Here is a 24,806-nt window from a genome sequence, read left to right on the forward strand (position 1 = left end):
AACATGAGTGACTGTAACGGAGCAGCAACATGCTGTGACTCAGGTATGATTTTTGAAAATCTAATAAGAGAAAAGTCGGAGAGTGCAGAGATTGAGCACAAGTGTAGACAGATTATCGGAAATTTGATGTACGCAGCTGTAGGGACAAGACCAGATTTGTGTTTTATTACTAACAAGTTGGCTAGATTTCAGAGCAAAGCATCTTCTGATTTGTATAAAGCCTTAAAACGAGTACTGCGATATGTTAGAGCCACCCTTGATGTTAAATTAATATATACTGCTGATTCTAATTGTTATTTGGAAGGATATGTAGATGCAGATTGGGCAGGCGATAAAACGGATCGGAAATCCACGACAGGATATATTTTTAAAGTGTTTAATGGTTGCATAAGTTGGGCATCCAAGAAACAGCAAAGCGTCAGTTTGTCATCTACTGAAGCTGAATATATTGCCTTGAGCATCGCTTGCGCACAAGCGTGTTGGATAAGGGGAGTATTGGATGATTTTGAAATTAACATTACAGGAAAGATTTTAATATTTGAAGATAACCAAGGTGCGATCAAGTCTGCATTGAATGCAGGGACGCAGAGACTCAAACATATCGATATAAGATATCATTTTATCAAGGAGAAAGTTGAAGATGGGTCGGTAGTGTTAAATTATATTAAAACCAACGAGCAAATTGCAGATATTTGTACAAAGATTGTTAACAAAGTTAGGGCTCAGTATTTGCTAAAGAAAATTTGTAATATGTAGTATACGGGTGTTTATTATTTTTTTTAATGGATTTTTCATTGAGGGGGGGTGTTAGATAAGCAATGAAAACATTGTATACCGCCATCTGTGGGCGTCGGATGTAAGCAAGCAGAGGTGCGCAAGAGAGCGGCGCAGAGCGAATAAGAGGATCTACGACAGTGGTCGGTCGATTAGAAAAACACGTATATTGTTATTAAATAAACTCAATTAAAAGTTAATCTTTGTTCTCTTTGCATCCTTCCCTATTCCCGTCAACAGATAGGATGTCGGAAATGGCAAAAGAATCGTTTTTTTGCGTATTTTTTTAACAGGTCTTTTGACGGCTTGGTATCATTTGATCCATGGACCGGTACCGATCCGCAGCCTGGGAGAGGTAAATTAAAAGTAAGTGTATTGACTAAAATTTTCACTCATGAATTACATGAAATGCTAAGTAAAAGTAAATAAGCTACATAAAAAGTAAATCCACTCAGGAGTAGGTATAGGAATATAAGACTTATACAGTCGAAGCCTTACTAGAACGATGATAAGCGGTGTTGTATAAGCCGTAGCTCGATTTCAGTCACTCGGATGTAAGGTACCTAATTTAAAAAAAAAAGTAAATAGTAAGTAGGTACTACATTATTTTTATAGGCTGATGTATACAAAAAATAATCATATAAAAACGTCCATAAGAGTTATAATGGCGTGAATCAATTTAATAATGGAAGAAGTATTCTAGTCATTCGTCAACTACCTTGGTAACGGTGGTGCTCAAAATATTCAGTTTTATTTTGTGGTGAATTGTTGGGAACGGCTAAAAATATATAATAAACAATTGACGGTGTATTTACCGCGATGTGAGTGCTTGTGATGAATTTAAAATCATTTTACTAATGTATAAGTGCTGAAGACTGCGTCGTTTTAATATAGTTTTATTCATAATGACATCCCTTAATTTGCGAGATCAAAAAATGGAACAGCAAGTAAGTGGCCCAATCAATTATTCAAACACAGAAATTATCACAATACAAATCGATTGGGTGACATTCTTAACATTTCATAGCAACCTATATTCGGCGATGTCGTTTATTCGTCAAGTCTTAGCAATTCCTCGTACATTATTAATTGTTGGAAGTAAAATAGGGGTGTGTTTTTTCTAATTTGTTTACAGAGGCAATTAATGGAGCAAAAGATGAGGCAGAAAAGGCAAAATGTTGGAATGGTCCAGGCAAATGATCTCCGCGTGTCTTCGGGCAAACACAGACCTACTTCAGGTACAAGAAATAGAGAGTTACATGGTAATATAATTTTTTTTGTTTGGTTTGTTGTTTTGCTTTTTTTTTAAATTTGACATTGTTTTATTATTACCATTAATTAATCTTTATGGATTCTGTTCATCTTTTTTTTTTTAAATTAGACTCGTCCATGTTTTAGTGGTATTTGAATCAAGTTATGTTTTTTCTACTTCATGTCAATATAAATTTTATGAAAGAGTAGTACTGTGCACATTGAATAAAGATTATTTTTGAAATATTATGTTTAAACGTTAATTTTAGTCAACTTAAGGACTTTTATTGATATCATAAATCATAAATAAAATCATGAATTGTGTTTTGATTATAAATCTATTAAAAAAATATAATTTGCCGCCTGAATGGAGAAGTATCCTATGTAACATACAAGTAAATTTCATCTTTATTAATGTATTGTGTTCTTTATGCTACTGATTTTGTCATGCAGAAAGATCTTGAACTGAAATACATAGCTATTTAAACATTAAATTAAATATTCAAAAGAAAGTACTGCTTGCTGATTGAGAGAACTTGCTAACGAAAGCCTAATTGTCTTCTCTGTAAAATTTTGTTATATCGCTCACTCCTTTCAACAACATCATATATCAAAAATCGTAAATTTTCAGTTGTGCGTGTTTTCAGAATGCCCAAAAAATGTACTATATCCCAGCAAAAGCGGCACATTTTAAACTTAATATTTACCCGCTACAGGGCAGAAAGTGTTGTTTTTGCATTTTGAAGAAAAGTTATTGTTTAATTTTTTTTTAAAATATACTAAATATTTTTCAAATGGAGAAAAAACATGGTTCAGGTTTTACCTAAAAAGATCTGTTGCACAGTAAAAAGTTCAATAAGTGGCTTGATATTTATTATTAATACATTTTATTCTATTTTTAAACTGTAAAAATGATCCTCTGAAAAAAAATTTTTTTTGATATATGACGTTGTTGAAAGGAGTCAGCGATATGAGTTGGAATAGTTCTGCATACAGGTGAGTAATTGCAGAACGAATACAAAAGTGTTCAAAGTTATTCAGGTTGAGTGAACCTATTTTCTTCAAAACATGTTCACTCAATCTGAGCGTGTAGGTATTTATGCATCGACCATGGCCACAATGTTTCAACATACTTTAATATTATGTGCACATATAATTCCTTAGTTATTTTTAGAATAGGTACTTGTTTAGTACTTTGAGAATATTGATTATACAATTCCTACCACGTTGTATTACCCTGTAATTACATCATCCAATAATTAGTTATACTCCACTACACTTGCACATCCATAGGCTAAATTGTTTTGTCTTTCTTTGACACTTCTTTGCTGTTTGTTTATTTATTTTATTCACAATTTGTTAAATCAATTGATTGATCGTTTAATTTATTCACAAATTTTAAGCCTATTTTATATATTGTTTCGGCATTAACTTTGTGGTAAGACATGTTACGATGATTAAAGAAACATTGGTTTTTATACCACTTGAGTTTTATTAAAGACTACTAGTTTCGGAAGCTAAACTTCCAACGTCAGGTCTGAATAATAACTAAAATATACAATATTAATATAAAATATAGCTTCCGAAACTAGTAGTCTTTAATAAAACTCAAGTGATATAAAAACAGGTGTTTCCTTATTCATTGTAATTTTAAGCCTAGTTTGTTGATGTATTTTTACATTATTATTCACATTATTAAATACTCAATTTGTCCACCTCCATAGTGTAGTGGTTAGTGCATTTTGGTAACCATGTATGAGGTCCCAGGTTCGTTTCTGAGGGGGTTCAAAATAAATACCGATGAATATTTCGGTCTGATATTTATTAAGTATTTATAATAACAATAATAATAATTTTACTCTAGCCTGGCATCTAAAATGGAGATCTAATCATCATGTCTGCATGTAGAACAAATACAACAGAACTTTAAATATTTGGGAACCAAATACTTCAATAACCTTCCTACAGATATAAAAAAAGATTTGAAGAAATTCTAATTCTAAAAAATTGATTAAATGCCTAATGTACATGTCAATCAAAATAAAAACACACAAAATGAAATACAAAAAAACTATTATATGTCTCATAAGCATAAACAATAAATAATGAGTTTAAGTCCCTCTCCAAGCACAAGAGCTTAGTCTCTTTATTGGAGAGAACAGCATAACTAATTTTAAGATTATTCATCGTAGAAATGTCTATCAAATATTAATGAAATTATTTTAAAAAATCATGTAATTATATGAAATAAAAAAGTGAAAAAATTATAAAATATGTATAAATAAAATATAAATATAGAAAACTTTGGCATATTCAAGTAACAACAAATTGCATTCTCAAGTAAAAACGGTATCTGGTATTTTTTCCTTAACATTTTAAAGTTATCTCTATTTTTTGCTCAGTATAATAACAAAACTATTAAAAGATGAGGAAAACAAGTTTTAATTGATTAATAGAATGTATACACCTACGTAGACATGTTTTTATTTATGTTCTGTCTCTTTTCCTCAATACATTATGACCTTTGGTTAATACGCATTCAATTTTATTTAATGTAGTTTTTTGGTGACTACTATTTGTAATCTTTTTTAATACCTTAATGTAGTCATTAACCATTTATTAAAAAATATCATTCTGTATTAATAGACTAACATTACTTGTGTTTTTACAAATCGATTAATGGAACTTGGTATTAAGTGTTTTTCATTAAAATAAGCCACTTTTTATGTCATCTATTTATGTTACCTTTAAATTGCCCTATTAGAGTAAATTGCTTTGAAAAAAATCATTAGAAAAAAAACAGTAACTCTAATTGTCAATCATTATAAGGCAGGTTGATCGTTTATTTTGCCTGTTTTGTTGACAAATAACTAGTTTCATTGCTACAGTAACATCATCAGACTAGTAGAATTATCATGGTTGATAATATGGTCTGGAAGAATAAAAGCCCAACAAATATAAAAGTAAAATACAAATTTGATAGCAATATGTAGTAAAAATTGAATATATTGACCAGATGTGTTTACACTTATTCAATTTAATTCAATTTATTTACAATTAACGTGCACATTACAAACTTAAAATTTAAAGCGTATACATTAAAATTGAAAATATGGAAGAATACTATTGCTAAAGGTGTAGAAGAATCCCGCTTTGGAAAACTCCTTCAGACACATGGAACAGATCAATATCTAATGAGATATTGTTCAACATAGCGGTAGCTCTTCCTACAGGCATAACCATCGGCAGGTTGGTCCTGTGTATAGGAATGTGAAACAATCTATGCCGACGCTGTCTTAGGTAACGATCGGGAACATACAGACCAATGTTCTGGATAATTTCAGGATTATCGATCATACTGCGCAACAATCGATAAAAACTTGCTAACGTGATTTAGACCAGTGTTCTCTGGTGTATCATTTATAACCTGGCAATGTTAGTCCACTTTTTGCTGGTCAAACTTATGTACAGTACATTCTTTTTTTAATTTTTTTTTTAGAGAAATATTTGTGTTTTTATTTTTTACACAAATATTTCAATTTCATACTATTTCTGTGACCGTAAGTGGCTCATTATTAGAAATAGGTATCAAATTGTGGTAGAGTGGGTTTGAACCGAGAAAAATCTGACTTAAGAGTCCGCGACACTAACCACAGAACCACAACCCGGCACCTATTGTCACCTATTATTGTTATTTCTATTGTCACCAAGTCATAATATGATATTTTCTTCCAGGTTACGATGGACCAATGCAGTTTATGATGTCACCTGTAAACCCAGATCAAGTTATTCCCTTGCAAACAAATAGAATATCAACATATGATGGTAAGTTGTAAAAATATTTTATCCTTTGTCGTTATTATTTTAAAAAAAGGTATTTAGAAATTGATAGTTTAATAGATTTATATTATCCACTGACACTTCGTGATGGAATTGCATTTTTAATTTATTATTAGATTAAAACCAATATTTTTAGCTTTTCCACTTTTTTATTTGACCAGCGACCGGGTTTCGTCGTTACCGACATGTCCAGTCTGATGATGTCGGTAACGACGAAACCCGGTCGCTGGTCAAATAAAAAAGTGGAAAAGCTAAAAATATTGGTTTTAATCTAATAATAAAATAAAAATAAAAAAATAAAAATAAAAAAAATTGATAGTTTATTCCTGTATTATGTTGACATTTTCAAACTCCATAGAAGGCATAATTATTTTGAATCGATTCATAATGCAGATTCATTCCATATATATATATATATATATTTTTACTGTAAATAATGCAATAAAATGCGCAATGTCTGGGACTCATTGCTTTGCTTGACAATACCAAATGGCACCTCTTTAACACCAGCATCCTGATAGTGCTGCTCTACAGATGCGAGTCGTGGCACCTTGCTAAAGCTTAGAGCAAAAACTAGTTATAGAAAAGTTAGTTTTAGAAAAAAGGTTTTTGAAGAAAATATTGGGTGTAAGATAATATGACTTTGCCTGGAATGAGGATATGAAGAGAAGAGCGCAGCAGAATCATTAAAAAGTCCTTAAAAGGAGAAGATGGACATGGTTGGGACGCGTCTTGAGAACGCCACCTGAGAGCATTAACCCACATGTCTTTTCTTCCAAAAAGATTTTTCACTCGTTTTGTTATATTGTATTAACACAGTGATATATGTGTCATCTTATAATAAAAAAGAGCTGGCAAATATTCCAGTTCTCCCAGATAATCCTGTTTTTATGGTAGTCCTGTAAAGCTGCTTTGGGAGGTATGATTGTCCCGGGTTTTAATTTGTCTTTTCTTTCATTTCGCAATCAGAGCAACTACTTTGTCTCAAGTTTTCGGAACCTAATTCCTGGAATAACACTTGAATATTTATAAGATTTTCCATTTTCAGTATTCAAGTCAGTAAAAACTGCTCATCTCTATTATGAATCGTGCGTCTCTTCATGTGCCAACAACTTAAACATTTACATGTCACTCTAACGTTTATAAAATATTATTAAATATAACAATAGCATTACGTCACTAATATTCCCCATCCTACTGAAACAGTTGACAAGGCCATTGAGTAATAGGTCTCTAGTTATGTTAATTTATTTACGCAAAAATTTAACAATAGTTAAAACATCTTTGTCATCTGTAAAGTTTACTTTGCTCAATGCCATTTAGTGAGTCATTAACATATCTGTGGTTACCTCAAGACAGACATGTAATGTAACTGCCGGAATTCAAATAATATAATATCTTCATATTCACAATTTCAAGAAGGTATGCTAACGCTATTCATAATAAAATTCATACTTCATTAAATTGTTCTGTCAACACACTTTCCTGTTTTTGGGACTAAGCTAATAAACAAATATTACGCGGGCAAATAAAGGCTAATAAAGCAAAGAGCAATTTGTTTAACTTTTTAAATTATTTTTTGTTTTTCCTATACATGCATAAGTAACTATTTTCTACAATGATATATAAGTTTTGAATAAAAATACAAGTTAACTTTTCACCTTGTTTTCAATTTGTTTTGAGTACTTATTCAACTAGTTTTGGCAATATCTCCACTTTTTATATATACTAATTTGTGTTCCTGAAAGGTTAAGTTTTCATAGAAATGTCAAAAAAAATTTCTGAAAAAAAACAAAAAAAATATATTAAAATTTTTATTTTTTACAAGCTGCCCGAAAATGAGTGCCATCATTTAAAAAAAACTATTTCTTGAATCCATTTTAAAATCATGTTAAATATCACTTTATCTGTAAGTGTGATATTGATTCAAAATATTACAGCGAGTATTAGGTAACGCATATTCAGTTTACTTGTCTAAATATCACCTCAAATGGACTCGCACGGTTGCTTTTTCAATATCAGCATCAGGATATTTTAGGTAATTTGTTTTAATATGTTGCTGGCTAGATAAAAGATAAAACATGTTTGATCATTCTGTTACCCCTCGATATTGCTTGTTCAAATTGATTAATGATTGATTGCCAATGACTTGTTAATTAATTGATCTTTTTAAAAATATCCAATATCGCAAATTGGTTATGTATTACTTGTTACGATTATATTTTGATTCAAATGGCTACGTCACATTGTATTATTTTAATTTTTTAAACATAGAAAATGAATAAGTTTTGCCGTATGACAATTACTGTATGTGTATAGAAATTAAAAAGAGTTCCAGATATTGTAATATTGATAATATTATAAACTTTCTGATCATTAAAAACTGTATTTTTGAAAAAAACAATGTATCAATGTCCAATTTCAAAATACCTGTCATAAAGCTGAGCTTCCTCTTATTTGTATATCAATTGTGTTCACAATCACAGCCTGCAGTAATAAATAAAAAAAAAACTCTAAAAAATGCAAAGCTAGAAAATAAAATGCATAGTACATTGCTGCTTCATGTTTTAAAAAGAAAAAAATAACACCCATATATGGAAATCTTAATGATGTGTGGCAGTTATACCGTAAAAAGGTGTATTTCTATGTTAATGTTATTTTTATTTTTCAACAACAAAGGAGATTTGTGACTATAAAAAGTGGTTGTTATTAATGTTGATTCTATCGGAAATTTAACCTGCGCCCTGCACAACATCACAAGTGTTGGTCAACTGTTAGCTGAAAATATGTATGATAACCGTGAATTTGTGACAGCAAACAGTTATAACTTGTAACTTATAAAATAACTTATTTTGAAAAACTCAGTTATAGCATCAATCGGTTTTTAAGAAAACAACTTGTTCCTTAAGGCAATTAATGTAAAGTAATACTATATATAAATATAAGTGATTTTTTTTTTCACTGTAATATTTATTCAATATTACCCTGGACTGGTACCTGAAGCGGAGGGCTGATCACCTTTCCTTCGTGTGTAAACGATCAAGATAACACTGTGTTCATATGAAGCAGTGCCCTATGCACCATTGGGGTGCGGAAAAGGGTTTTATTATTATTATATTAATACTATATAATTTTTTGGAAAATATGTTAAACAAATACACGCTACTAGCACCAATTAGCGTTTGAGTTCGCTCGATAAAATGTGTTGATAGAAGCAATGTCTCCAGATTTAGGTAACCAAATAGAGGTGATGAGCGTAGAGGAGAGGTTGGGCCGCACTGGACTGTCGGGAGCCGGAGACGACCACGCCCTGGATGAAGAGGAGGACGAAGAGAGTAGGCCCGTGGCGCAGGGCGGGGTGCTGCAGAGCGTGAGCGCGGAGGAAGTGCACAGCGCGCCCATCGCGCCCAACCCGCCCGCAAGGGCCTTCCAGCATTCCAACACGACTGAGGTATCGATCATTACCTTATTAATACATTGTGTCGTGCGTCGAATACGGCTCTTGTGTCCATGCAAACATCGCGACCACGGGTTAAATAAAAATAAGGATTCATAGACGGTTTTATGTGTTTTGAAAACACATAATTGTTTTATGGTGTTTAAATAGAATGTAGAATTTAAAAAAGAGTTTTAAAATTTTTGCTAATTTACGTTTATCTATATGACATTATTTTATACGCATTGAATTTGTTAGTTAAAATAAGCTTTATACTTTAACAATCCGCAAATAATGAATAGTTTATATAAAATCAGGGCTTTTTTTTAAAACAAAAAAGGTCTAAGAATTCACTTGTAAACTGTTTTTTTTAATTTATTTAAATATCATTTTAATATTCATTACGATACCATATTTTATAATTTAGATGAATTATATAAATATTGATTGTAATTACGTAAGCATAAACATTGTTTCGTCTTATTCATTTTGAATATTAGAATAATATATGTTGTAGTCGTACAGGAGAAAGTGACCAACTAACAAAAGGTAAAATGTTCAGGAGGGCCATTTAAGTCACTTTTGCTTGGCAAGAAAATAAACATCAAGTCATTTTTACCAAGTCAATATATTATACTTCCATGTTTAAAATCCTTTGGGATGTTTTTCAGGGCAATATTAAGCTAGTATGATATCAAATAGTCAATGATCACGTTTTTGTAAAAAATGCACTTGGTCACTTTCTCCTGTATGACTACGAAATATCCGGTAAAAAAAGGTCTCGGGACCTTTTTTCACTTGTGTTCCACCGCTTTACATGGAAAAAAAGCCCTGTATAAAATCATTCATTGTTTTTAATCAAATAAAATTTAATCATTCAAACATACATACATTATCATGCCTCTTACAAACACATCCTCCAAATATCATCATCATCAAAGTAAGATATTCTAAATGATACCATGTCATACCGATTACAAGATGCAATTGAATATTTGTCCCCAGAACCCTTCGGAGATGGAGGGCGTGGTGGAGGGCACGGTGGAGAAGTTTGTGGTGATGCCGGCGCTGCAGGGGGCGCTGTATAAGTGCCGCATCACGCGGGACCGCAAGGGCATGGACCGCGGCATGTACCCCACCTACTTCCTGCACCTGGAGAGGGACTACGCCAAGAAGGTGTTCCTGCTGGCGGGTAACCTAATCTTACCTCTACGCTCTTGAAACATAGTGTACAATAAGTAGATACCTACATTATTCACAAAAATAAAAAAAACTAATTTTTTATATTGATTTTTCAACATAGATTTTTTTTCTCTCTAATATTTATTCAATATTACCCTGGACCTGAAGCGGAAGGCTGATCACCTTTCCTTTGTGTGTTAACGATCAAGATAACACTGTGTTTATAATGCAGTGCCCTATGCACCATTGGGGTGCGGAAAAGGCTTTGAATGAATCATATTGATTTTTCAACATAGATGATGAAGAATATGATTGGTAACAAAAGCGAATGTGGCTGGTAAAAAAAACCATTGGAAGTACGAGGAAAACTTGGCATGATCAAGTATTTCAAATACTCGAAAGCGGTCAGGTCAGGAGTCCAAATAATCGGCGGGTGTGATGAAGCGATGCATGAATGAAGAAGAGAGCGAAGGTTATTTGCAAAGAAAGATCGGGGTGGTGATCTACCCGACCCTAATGTATGGAAGTGAAGCATTGAGTTGGCAAAAGAAAGATAAAAGTAGACTGTGGAAACCCATCATAGGTTGGTTTAAGTGATCATTTTATGCATGTGTAACATTCACAATTGTAACCATGATCGACTACCACACTTCTTATGTGTGTTAAAATTTTCCCAAATTGTTTTACATACCAGAACACGCTAGAAAATATGATTAAAAAATTTTATGAAAAAAATATTGAATACTTTCATTAGTTATTTTTTCATAATATTTTGAATAAAATGACCTTCAGACTTCCATATTTTTCTTCATCTATGTTGACATATCAATATGAATAACTGCCTAGTGGACAAAACCCAGATTTGTAAACAATAATTTGGACATACCCAAAATATCGTGATACTTTTTTGTTTCAAAATTCAGACATTTTTCTGCGCAAAAGTGAATTTTTTGCAGAAAATTTTGTCCCATTTTATTAATAGGGGAATTTTGCAAAAACAACTTTCTGTTAACATTTTCTTTACGTAGTACAATTTTCATTGAATTATTTTATGAATAAAGACAATTAACCAGTTGTCAGTTTATCCCGAGCGTGACTCGAGCAATGAGTTTGCGTTGTATTGATGACTCCGAGTGCTGATTGGGCAAATCGTATTCCAACTTGGTTGTATTGATTTCTTTGAGCCAAATATATTTATGTATTTGTTTTTATCGACCAACACGAGCAGTGTTCGGCTAGTCCTGTTTCCAGTTGTTTGGTGATGATTTCCTGCACCGATAAATTTTCTTGCCAAAATTCGACTGTTATGGTGCATAGGGCACTGCATCAAATTGACTCAGTGTTATGTTGATCATTACTTACATGAAGGCAAGGTGATCACTCTTGCGCTTCAGGAACCAGTCCAGGGTAATATTAAATAAATATTACAGTGTAGAATCACTAATTTATTTTCACCCCCCCTGGGAATCGAACCCGCGATCTCCAGCACGGTAGCTAAACACGCTGACCATTACATCACGGAGGCGGGCAAAAAAAATTATTCTGTGCTTAAATAAACCATATTTCCAGGACGAAAAAGGAAGAAATCTGCCACGTCAAATTATTTAATATCCACCGATCCGACGGACCTCACGCGCAACGCAGAGAGCTACACGGGCAAGCTGCGTTCCAACCTCCTGGGCACCGCTTTCACAGTGTACGATAATGGAAAGGCATTCCGGAAAGGCGGAGACCAGGTCCATTGCCGACAAGAACTGGCCGCCGTGGTATATGTGAGTATACATTTTGTTCACTTTGGAAATCATTCAGGCCTTTCCTTTGGCTTGATGGATTGAAGATGAATCACAGAGGTTCTTTCTTGTTTTTCTCAACTGTACTCTAAAAAGCCACAGAGTGATATATATACACAATGTTTTTTTTTTGCCAGAATAAACGGATATATAGTTAAAATTCAATCTGTGAAGTCAATAAAAACTACAAAAAGCTATTCGAAGAAGCAAATTTAAATGTTTTAATGTTTTCATTTCAGTAAATTTAACATCCCTTGAATTTTCCTTAAAATGTTGTAAGCAGATTGCAAGATTTTCATCCTTACTTCTTTGGGATAATTTTTAATCACATGGTTTTTTCAAAATATCATACTTACAATCTTTTATGTACATTTTGATTCCCAGTTTTCAGTTTTTTCCAAGAATTTGAATGTAATAAAAAATATTATATTTAAGTGAAGTTTTGAATGTTTTCTTATATACGCAATTTGATAATAAAATTATATGTATAACTTGTATTTGAATCAAGAATTTTACATATTAAAAAGTTTTGTTATACTATGATTTACCAACTAGTTAATATAGAGGTCTGAGTGTATTAAATTTGATGGTTATTTGTATGTAATGTATCTCTGCAGGACACCAACGTGTTGGGATTCAAGGGCCCCCGAAAGATGACGGTGCTGCTACCCGGCATGACGCTGGATCGGCAGCGCGTGGCGATCTGCCCAAGCGACGACTCCGAGTCGCTGCTGGAACGCTGGAAGACCAAGAACACGGACGACCTCATCGAGCTGCACAACAAGACCCCCGTCTGGAATGACGACACGCAGTCCTACGTTCTCAACTTCCATGGCAGGTAAATATATACGGGACAATACGGGTCTCTTAGCATTTGCAAGGAGCTTTAAGAAAAATCTCAAATAGTAACTTCTACGACCATAATGTATTCATCAAATGCCTTGAAAAAACATTCAGGAAACACTAAAATAAGAACAAGGAACTCCTAAATACATATTCCCTTTAAAAAAAATCATTTTAGCCTTTTTAAATTTGTTTCTATCTGTTGGTAAGGTGCTGGAAGATGGTTAGTAATAACTCGCTAGTACTTGGACTTTGATTTATTACAAATCGCTCACTCCTTTTAACAACGTCATATATCGATAATCGACAATTTTCAGTTTTGGAATGCCCAGAAAATGTACTATATCCCAGCAAAAGCGGTATATTTTTAACTTAATATTTACCCGCTACAGGGCAGAATGTGTTGTTTTTGCATTTTGAAGAAAAGTATTGTTTAATAATTTTTTTAAATATACTAAATATTTTTCAAATGGAGAAAAAACCTTCAGGTTTTACCTAAAAAAATCTGTTACACAGTAAAAAGTTCAATAAGTGGCTTGAAGTATATTTTTAATACATTGTATTATATTTTTAAACAAAAACGATCTCCTGAAAAATCAAGTTTTTTCGATATATGTCATTGTTGAAAGGAGTGAGCGAAATGAGTATTATTAGATAGCTAATTGAGCGACTGGTTTCTAGGAGAGACTAATCTAGAATGCCCTTGCCAGACTTTGTGGGTATGCCCACGATTGCAGCTTTGTTGTTGTCACCAACATACCCACATTCCTAACACTATCAGTTTTATTATATATTTTAGACATTATTTGAAAACCTTATCAAATTACTTGAAAATATTTTGCAATGAAAGTGTTAAATATATGCATATTTGGCATAATTGAGATTATGAACAAATTATTACAAATGAATTGGATCCTAAGATCTGTTTTCAACAGGAGTCTACTTAAGGAGTCCAGTTGACCGTACGATTAGATGTATGTAGTCGAGGAAGTAAGAGATACTAAGACAGTCAGTTTAATAACCTAAAAAACATATGTGAAACCTTTTTTTTTACAGAGTGACTCAAGCCAGTGTTAAGAACTTCCAAATTGTTCACGACTCCGATTCCGACTATGTTGTCATGCAGTTTGGTAGGATCTCCGAGGATGTGTTCACAATGGATTATCGGTACCCACTTTGTGCTCTTCAGGCGTTCGCAATAGCGCTCAGCAGTTTTGATGGGAAGTTAGCTTGCGAGTGATGGCCAAAAACCATAAGATGCTAAGTATTATTATTGTAATAAGATTCTCAGGTTCCGTGCAGAGAAAAAGTACGCATTTCGAGAGGCTAATGTAATATAATAGTGGTGGAATGAAATGTGGTTTATGTTAAACAGCAGGCCTTTTCAATTATTTATTTTAAGAATGTTTATTTATGAAACTGTTTTTTTACATGATTTTATTATGTAATTCTTGACTGCTATATTTGCAGTTTATAATCGAATTGAAATCTTGTTAAAATTGGATAATTAATTAAAAAAATATAATTTCAACTCGGAAAAAAAGCAAATGCAATATCAAAAAGGTTTTTTTGTTTAGCTAGATTTTATATTATTATGTATTATGTTCAATGATTCCTATCATTCAAAGAATGAATATTCAGTTGTCAGTTAAAATGAGATTTTGTCTTTGAAATGTATAAGTATGTACTAATCATTACAAACTTTCATGCATTTGAACACAGACTAAACATGCTTTACTAAATTATTATATTTTTATATTAATTCTCTAATTTTAACTGTTCCCAAACATCTATGTGCCTAAATAAACAAGATAATAAAAAACGAACACATTCATGTATGCTTTATTCCGTACTTTAGTTAACATTAGCTATTCTTTTTACTACTCTTTTTTCGTATTTTAACTCAGTTCCACCACTTATTGAATTATAGTGTACTAATAATGTTATATTTACTACTATTGACTGTTGATCTAGCTAAAAGTATTAATGTAATCACATGTAATTGGTCTGGAATCTACTGATTGATTTTTATCGCTTTTTATCATTGGGAAGATTAATCTCATTGTATTATGTATGTGCTGGTCACTAAATTTACATTCTTAGATTTTTTTACAATGAATATTATATGTATATATTTTTTACTATCCAAAATTTGTCAACTCTTTGATTTCTCGTATATATTTATTGTAAATATTTGTAACAATGTCATTAATTGAAACAGCCAATAACATTTTGTTCTTTATTTTGGAGCTTCTTACTTAAAAATTATTTCTCAAATACTAATATTTATAATTCAATATCAACAAACCAAAAATAATTAAAAAACCTTAATTTAAATGTATGTATGTGAGGTAACAAGGCAAAAAAAATCCCTCATTTGGAATTTTTTTAAAAATGTATCTCTCTCTAACCCCTTATCCGCACCCCAATGGTGCATAGGGCACTGCATCATATATACGCAGTGTTATCTTGATCGTAAACACACGAAGGAAAGGTGATCAGCTCTCCGCTTCAGGTACCAGTCCAGGGTAATATTGAATAAATATTAGAGTGAAAAAATCACTTAAATTTATTTGACCCCCCTGGGAATCGAACCCAGGACCTCCAGAACGGTAGCCGAGCGTGCTGACCATTACAATACAAAGGCGGACAAAATGTATACTTCGCATGAAATATATGTATTATTATATGTATATGTATTAATTAAAATATAATTATCATTTATATACTCCAAAATAATAATTATTGCAAAGTGGCATTTTTGCTTCATACATCTTGTGTACATATATGTATTACATAGGTGATGTAATATTATTGAACTATAAATGAAAATTATTGGTGATTTTCAATTTCAAAATATCTGAAAGAGATTTTATGTATTAAAATGAATTTTAAATCATTAATTGAAATTTTTTATTACATACATAAGTTTCTTTAAATTTTCATTAATATTGAAAGAATAAAAAAAATGAATACATATGTAGTTCTAAATTGATATATTGTATTATATACATTTGCATCACATGAGCATGGGTATATTTTTCCCCAAAAAAAGAATTTAAAAAATCACCAAAACATTTTAAAATTAAAAATAATTATTTTTATATAAATGTAATTATGAAAACAAAAAAAAACAAACCATTGAGGATTTGATCATGAAATATGTTCCTTGCGAATTTTTTTATGAATGAACAATTTTTTTGTTATTTTTGATAAAAAAAAAGTAAATATTTTTCTTCTTTAATTTCAGTGCCTTTAATTTAACGATTTTTCAATTAGAGTTTACGTTGCTGTTGATATTTATAAAAAAAATATGTTTAAATATTGTAATATGTATGTGTACTAAATGTTTCTTCTCACACCAAAATTATTGAAATACATAGTAACCAAATAAATTAGGTATTATTTAAATATCAAATGCATATATACATACATTCATTAAATAAATTTTAAGTGTATAAAAACCTAATTGGATGCGATTATTTCAGATAAAATAAAATGGTAATCAAAGAATCGCAAAAAAATGAAAATATTCCTTTTCTCTGCAAATTTAATGTTGATTTTAGGAGGGAATTGCCCAGCATAGTTGAGGATGTTTTTTGTAATGTGATGCAAGCAGATATTGTGTAGGGGGAATTGCATTTGTCTTGCATTTGTGATGGAATGAATAAAAAAAATATGTATATTTATTTCATAATATGTATTGAACAATTTGTGAAAATCCACATTCCATTTATAAGAAATGCATAAGTCTGTGACGTAAAGTTTGTATTTTGCACAGTTCGGTGCACAAATTTAGTGTCAATGTAAGCCACAAATATATGCTCAATGGATTTTTATATATATACAATTAAATAAATATTAAATATTACATAGTGTGTGTAGATTTTTTTAAACAATTAGTTATGTAATTTAGAAAAATGAGAATTCTGGTTTTTCCTCATCATGCTATTTGTTGTATCATTGAAATATGATCTGTAAATGTTTACAGCCATTTTTAATTTGTCTTGGATCGTCCCGGTAATAATTATTTATTTCATTTATAAATTTTAACCCTCAATCGAAAACACATATTGACCATTTCCCGGTAAGATCAAGTTTTTATTAGTAAAATTTGTCGAAAGTATTTTATTGTTACTATCGTGATGAAGTTGAGGAAAATAAATAATGAAAAATTTTGTAATAAAAACTTCAAAAATGTTTATGATCCATTTTATACGTAACTTATATTTTTAAAAGCAATTTTACTATTTATTTTTATCTAAACTTGGTAATGATTTGTTTACTTTTTTTTTTAATATTCCTTTGAGATAATTATTTATCCTGTATTTATAAAATACACAATGTATTATCTAAACTCTAGTAAATAATTGTTTAATTTCTTATATTTTCAAAATATATTTTATCTACACATAAATGCATGAATTAATAGTCAGAAAAGTCTCCTCCAGCCATTTGTTCACTATAAAATATGCTTATAGTACCTATAGTTATTATTTGTGTATAGCCATGTATTTTCAAAGACAAGTATTTTTATTCCTATTGTATTTTGTTGTGAATTAATGTCACATTCCCATAGGTAAAAACGTTTTGAAATTGATGTGTGTATATATATTTATATTAGGTAGATACTTAAACATAATATTACAAATAATTGAATGTGCCTGCGTTGAAATCAGATATGTATTTATATTATATTTATGTACATTATATAAATGTGAGCTTATAAGTGGGATTATTTAGACAAATTTGAAATAAATTAATAAAAATATTAATATTTTCACATACACAATTATAATATTCCCCCCTGAGCTGTCTTCACTTTCTGATTTGCTAAATTTAATTTAACATTGTAATTTTAATTAGTCATTTATTTTGTAATTTTGTATTTTTAGATATTTTTATGAATAGCTATAACTTTGGAAAACTAGTAAAATCACAAAAATATATAAACTGTGAAAATGTATGAGCCAGTTTGTGGTTCCATGGTTAGCGTTGCAGAATCCAAGTTACCGGGTTCAAACCCGCTTGAACACAATTTGATTCCAATTTTTGATAACGGGTGGCTTATACCTACGAGATTGAAATATTTGTGTAAAAATATTATCAACACAAATATTTTTATTTAAAAAAGAAAACACTGAAGTACAATTGTGATAATTTTCCAAAGTTATATGTTGCACAAATTTAGGTTTAATTTTTTAAAGTATTCAATATATTTTATTTCTTGTGGATAATATGATCGACTAAGAGTTATTATGGAGTGAGGTATGAAATCCAGAAACTCAGGGCCAATGCAATAAATCGACCTAAACCAATCGGAGTCGACTCTTGATCGTTCCTAACCTCTTGTCTTATTTTAGCTTGGCAAAAAGTGAAAGCAATTTCTATTCAATACCCCTTGGTCATTTTTATGTCTGTATTTTTGGAAATGGCAGATGACATAAAAGACAATTTTTAAAAAATTAGTTTGTTACATCTGTGTATAATAAAACTTATCCAAATGTCAACAATATGAGCATGTGTTCAATGCATAAAATTGCATGTTTGAGGTTATGTTTCTACAATTGACACCTTAAGCCGTATTCATGATGAAATATCTATGAATGAAAAGAGTTAAAATAAACCTCCCTTTGTATGTCTTTCAACAAGACTTAGCAGGATATAACTCTTAGCCGGTGATATATTTACAAAATTAATGCATATTGTTTACTGATATTTACTTTGAGGTACAGAGTTAATTTTCTTTTTGAGATTATTATCAGTTGTAAAGTTTGCCATTGAATAATAATCATGTCATTGTGTCTCACTACTAGGCATTGAGAATTCATAGTTTAAAACATGAGCCCGCAGTATGAGGGGTATAGAATTAATACCAGAAGTGTCTACTTGCTGTCCATTAGCGGCAAAATATTTTAATGATAAAATCATAAAAATACATTTCATTCAACATTTATTCTCGATGTCTTGCAGTCAATTTAAGTCACTAAGCTTGCCTAAATATATTATGGGCCTTCCAGACATTTGAGAAAGCAAATGTATCATTCGGTTTGTCTATGGTTTCCAGTGGGGGCGAAGCGGCCAAGTAAAGGGAGTTTGGTTATTTAGGTAGGGTCGGGTTGAATTAAAATTTGTGTAAATCATATTACAAATATTTGAAAAAAAAAATCCATTACTATTGGTCTGTTGACAGTCAGCATATTATTTATAGACAATAAATAATAAATAACTAGAGATATGTTTTCGCCTCCACAGGTCTGTAATCATATTTACAAATGCCTGAAAGTCCCATTAGAAAATACGCAACTGCTGTTGAAAAGCCATACCATTTTTGTAAGTCACCTATTAGGGAACAAAACCATTTTTAAGTATTATTATTTTATTATTATTGTACGGAACACAAACATCTAGTCGTTAGTTAGTATTTTTTATGTGTTTACTTATTATTGCAAACGCAAAGTGATATCGCCGGAATAATCTCAATTCATCAGTACTTTTGTATTTTCTACCTTTAGATTTATGGTTGTAGTAAATAGAAAATTTATTCCTATTTTTTTCCATAATTTTAAAATTTAATTTAATTATAAATAATGCATTGTATCATTATTTGAATATTTTTTAAATTGATGTTCTGATGATTGTATTAACAGTTTGGATTGATCCAAAGTAATTAAACAGTTGAATACTTATATGTAAAATGGAACCATTTCACAATATTGAAATAAATCACTTGTTTATTTTGTAACTATGCACAAAGTTTTTCATTTTATTTTTATGTGTTTTGTCTGTATTCTGACAGGGATACCAGCGAACTCTATACAAGGCACATATTTTCTGCTTTCAATTTCATTATAATTTAAAATTTAAGCTTTATCATTTGGTCTTCTTCATTAAAAAGTCAATGAAGTCAATAAGCATGTTTCCCTTTCTTAGGCAAACGACGCCTTATTTTTACAATTTGTTAAGAAACTATGAAAATTTTACGTGTCATATTAATATGGTTGAAATAGCTAGTAATTTTACACAATTCAGGATTATTAACGTGTTTAAAAGGTGGAATGGTTCCTTTTTGTTTATTTCCGACCAATTTTCAAAATGAAAATGGTTTGTTTTTACAATATTACTTTATTTGTTTTGTGCAAAATTCAATTTGAAACTATCCCATTTGAAATGCATAGAGAATTGAAGTTTATATACATAAATTAATCATGAACATGCTTGCGGACCATGTTGTATATTAAAAATTTCATATATATTTACTTTCAAGATGTATTACAAATGTCACCTGTGGTGAAGTATTACCAAATTCCATGCCATTTTTCTTCAACTAATGATTATTACCTTGTATCAAAACAGTAAAAATACATATTTACACTCAGTGTTGGGTTAAACCATGTTATGATGTTACCAATGTAACTTAACCTCTCATGTAGTAAGATATAAATGACATTTTAAAACATCGTTTGTTCAGTAGGTCTAGCCGATAAATGATTCAATTGTGTTGTATCGTCAATAAACGGCGTTGATAGTACGATCTCGACATAATCTGTAAATAATCCAGAAATAGTCACTACGCCCTAAACGTGGGGTCACTCTCTATGCGATCTGGTATTTTACAGTCCCCCGGTTGCGGCGGTACGCACGGAGAGGTTAATCATGATCATGGTTATATGTTATAATGTAAACAATGTAATTAAATCATGACCGTGTTATAATGTTTATAATGTAATGGTGTTAGTAAAACAAATTAAAAAATCTAAAAAAAAATCCAAATTGTTCTAGAGCAGCGGTGTCAAACTCAAAAGGCACCAAGGGCCGGATAAGGTATTTTGGGTATGACGGCGGGCCACATAAAAAAACTCAAAAATCTCGTTTTCATTTTTATTTAACTTTAAGTGAATAATTTATCATCAAAGATAGTCACATGATACCTCATGTAGATCCAAGTAAATGATTTGGTACAAGAATATCATATGTTCCTGTACAAAAAAATAATTTCAATAAAGAATTAAAATAAATTGAAAAATATAACCGTGGGTATCCGCGGGCTGCGAGTTTGACATGCCTATTCTAGAGCATATTTCCTAATATGTATAGGGACACGAATTTCACTACAAACTCTGTAAAATTATGAATGTGGTGATTTACAAATGTAAATGTGGTTTAACTCAAGATGCGAATAATAATTAATAATTTAATCATAATTTACGAATAATAGTTCATCAAATGGTTTTAAGTGTATTTGATTGATTGTGCCTTTTATTTAATTGACATTTAATTGAATCGAGCAAGAGGCGTATTATATTATAAATATATTTAAATTACATGTACGTATAAGAGGAATGTATATACATATTATACAATCATCAAGGCATTCCTTTTATACTATGTTTTAAATGGAAAAATGTGTTTATTAGTTTGAATAGAATGAAACTGTATACATAAAATGAGGAATAAATTATTTATTGAAATCCTTCATGTTGTTTTATTGTATGTGATTTATGTATATGTGATCTCCCCATTTAATTACTAGGATTTATTCTAACGATGTGGTATTTAACCCTTAAAAATAATAATAATAAAACCCTTATCCGCACCCCAATGGTGCATAGGGCACTGCGTCATATAAACGCAGTGTTATCTTGATCGTTTACACATGAAGGAAAGGTGATCAGCCCTCCGCTTCAGGTACCAGTCCAGGGTAATATTGAATAAATATGACAGTGAAAAATCACTTATATTTATTTTATCCCCCTTGGGAATCGAACCCGGGACCTCCAGAACGGTAGCGGAGCGTGCTGACCATTACACTAACCCTTACACATTTAACCCTTAGGTTACCAAAATCCGATATATCGGCTTTTGGTACTCTAGCGAGAAATATTGTATCTGACATCATGATATATAAGAGTATCATACATTTTGGACAGTATGTTAGGGATTCCTTCAGAGTTGTGCAAAATCTTTTAATTCATGTTGTTTTTTTTAAAAAAGTTATTCATCGAAATTAAGAATTATTGATATTTTACATTTTACAATTAGTTGCAATGTTACAAAAATACTTAAAGAGAAACGAGAAAAACGAAGCATACCAATTTTGTTTCCACGAAAAGTTAGTTGTGTAAAGCTGTGATATTATTCAAAAAGATACATTAATAAACAATATGCAATAAATTGATACAAATATATTACAAAAATAAAAAAAATATATTCACTCACACCTACTATTGTACTCCTCTCAAAACCTGATGTCGGTATTGTTTGATCATCAGTGTTATGCGTATGGCGTAAAAAGGAGTAAGTGAGCAGCATTAATTTACTTATTAGTCATTTAGTTAGTTATTTTTTATAACATTGCCTACATTTAGTTAAATAAAATCCAAGAGATATTTTCGTCGTGCCGAAAATGGCACATAGTGTTTATAAATTATCAAACACATTTTATATTTGAATTATTTATGTTTAAATCATGTTTTTTCTGGCATGGTTAGTCCAAAAGTCCTGGTAGCCAAAGGGTTGTCATTTGGGCGGTACCCTTATCAACTTCTTTGGATGTCTACTTATTCCACATCAGAGATCTATCTCTGATATTATGACATTATGCATTGTTACGCATAATGTATTATATCAGAGATAGATTTATGATGTCGAATAAGTAGGTATGCAAACAAGTTGATGATGGTGAGCTTGGATGATATTACCGCTGTGTTCAGCGGTAATATCATCTACGATATAACACATTTTAGAGCGATGACAAGACAGCTGCCATGTCGTAGTTGGGTAGACGCTAGAAGAGAAACTGATGTCACTGATTTAATTTCTGCCAATTGCAGAGAATTCAAGAAAAATTTATTTTCAGTTGGTCTGGGTGTTAATGATGTATTTTTCACATCTAACTTATCCTAACTGTCCTATCTGCAGACAAGCCTCTAAAAATTAAAACAGGCTTTTTAAAACAGTTGTTCTCTGATAACGATGACGGGATGCGAAGGCATGATGATTACAATGAATTGCTGTGAAGTTCAGCAGGCGTAGGATAAAGTGTGAGTAGTTGTGAAGGGCTCATATAACATTTTTGGTAAATTAACTCTTCACCAGTACAAGAGATTGAAATAATTTAGTTTTTCACATCAAATTGGACGTTTCACAAACCAAATTGGACACCTAACAAATCAAACTGGACATTTTACAAAACTAATTAGAGGTTTTATGGTATTTAATTTTTTTTAAATATAATCACTAGTACTATATATACCGTCTTTTATTCTAAAGACTAGCAATTGCATTAGTCGTCAAGTTGGCAAGCCTGCGCAGCGCACTGTCATAGTTTGAGTGCGTAATGTGTATGGTTTGAGACAAGATTTTCAATACTATTTTCAATCATCAGTACCATTTTGAATATAAATTTTCAAACTTTTTTTATAAAATACTATATAATGTCCAATTTGGTTCTTAAAACGTCCAATTTGAAGTGTAATGTAACACCGCTTATCATGGCCCTACTAAGGCTTCAACTCTAAGTTTTATAGCCTATAGGCTAATTGTGAGTGGATTTACTCTTTATATCTAGAGTTACTATACTGTCATGTGATTCATGAAAATTCTCTGAGCAAAAACACTCGTATCAAAGTAGCGGTGACCTTATACATGTCAGAGGGAGATGGCAGGCGATTGCGCTCTCTTTCCCTCTACGCCATGATTATCTACGGCTATCTCCGTCCGCTATTGGTCGGACGCAGTGACTATATATACGGGGGTCACCCACAAATAAATTAGACACATTTTCTCAACCACACCGCTCCATACTTACTCTCTCTACCTCCCAACTTCACTCTTCCTAGGAACATTCGACCGCTGCCACCACCTCCAGCTCGAGTCCACTCGATATTGGATTTACTCGGAGCCTACGTCACCCGGATTGATCGACACTGCCAGTACACAGAATGATACTGGTCTTACAACCTGGTTGTCTTCTTCAGGTTGTAGCTGCTGGTACTACATACTGGCATACCCGCAAGGGGTATTAAGGTAATCATCTTTGGAGAGCCAAGGAAGAATTATTGTTTGATGGCCGCGGACACACTAACGCCCGGCTACTCTGTGATTACACCGGCACCTACTCGGAATACCACACATTGTACGGACGCAATTAATTCGCCGCGTCTGGTACAGAGAGATAATGTTATATTTTTTAACACACTAAGGACAGGAAAGGTATTTCTACCCGTTCGGTCGATTGATGCTTAAAGACAGGAAGGGTATTTTTACTTCCTGCGCCGGCCTCATTTCATTCAGAAAAGAAGGAATTATTTAATATTTTTTTATGAATATTATGTACCAATATGTATGGTTAAGACCTTAACAAAAAGTTGTTAAGGTCTTAACCATACATACACATTTATTGATTCCCATTGCGAGGGCTCCGCGTAAAAAACACCCATCCTTGGTGTGTTCATATTTCAAACATAATAAAGTTACAAATTACTTTAGCTAATGCACTTTTCTATCCTATAGCCATGCTTACTATTAAAACATTGTTGTCAGGCAGTTTTTTAATCAAACCTGACCCAAGTTATACTCAGTCTGCCGCCCGACCCTCAGTATACTAATCACAAGTAACCGCAAACCCAATTCCCATCTGTATGTTTTTTGGTGTCTTTCGTGCTCTACCAAAAGGAAGAAAATAAAAC

At 31.6% G+C, this 24,806-nt stretch overlaps 1 protein-coding gene across 2 annotated transcripts; it reads left to right on the forward strand.

Moving 5' to 3' along the window:
- The first annotated feature begins 1,524 nt into the window (after nucleotides 1-1,524).
- ktub (Tub domain-containing protein ktub) lies at nucleotides 1,525-14,659 on the forward strand. Of its 2 annotated transcripts, none has more exons than XM_088276035.1 (8): nucleotides 1,525-1,721; nucleotides 1,910-2,012; nucleotides 5,761-5,850; nucleotides 9,093-9,316; nucleotides 10,307-10,493; nucleotides 12,053-12,255; nucleotides 12,891-13,111; nucleotides 14,173-14,659. In XM_088276035.1, the coding sequence occupies exons 1-8, from the start codon at nucleotides 1,680-1,682 to the stop codon at nucleotides 14,354-14,356; spliced, it is 1,254 nt and encodes a 417-aa protein (XP_088132161.1). In that variant the 5' UTR covers nucleotides 1,525-1,679; the 3' UTR covers nucleotides 14,357-14,659. The 2 variants fall into 2 exon arrangements, with proteins under 2 accessions (XP_088132161.1, XP_088132160.1); XM_088276034.1 differs by having other exon boundaries at nucleotides 1,528-1,721; nucleotides 1,910-2,036.
- Nucleotides 14,660-24,806: the final 10,147 nt, after the last annotated feature.

Source organism: Brachycentrus maculatus, unplaced genomic scaffold (assembly GCF_059751285.1).
Source record: "Brachycentrus maculatus isolate JH-2025_06_01 unplaced genomic scaffold, ASM5975128v1 h1tg001124l, whole genome shotgun sequence".
Classification (NCBI taxonomy): Eukaryota; Metazoa; Arthropoda; class Insecta; order Trichoptera; family Brachycentridae; genus Brachycentrus; species Brachycentrus maculatus.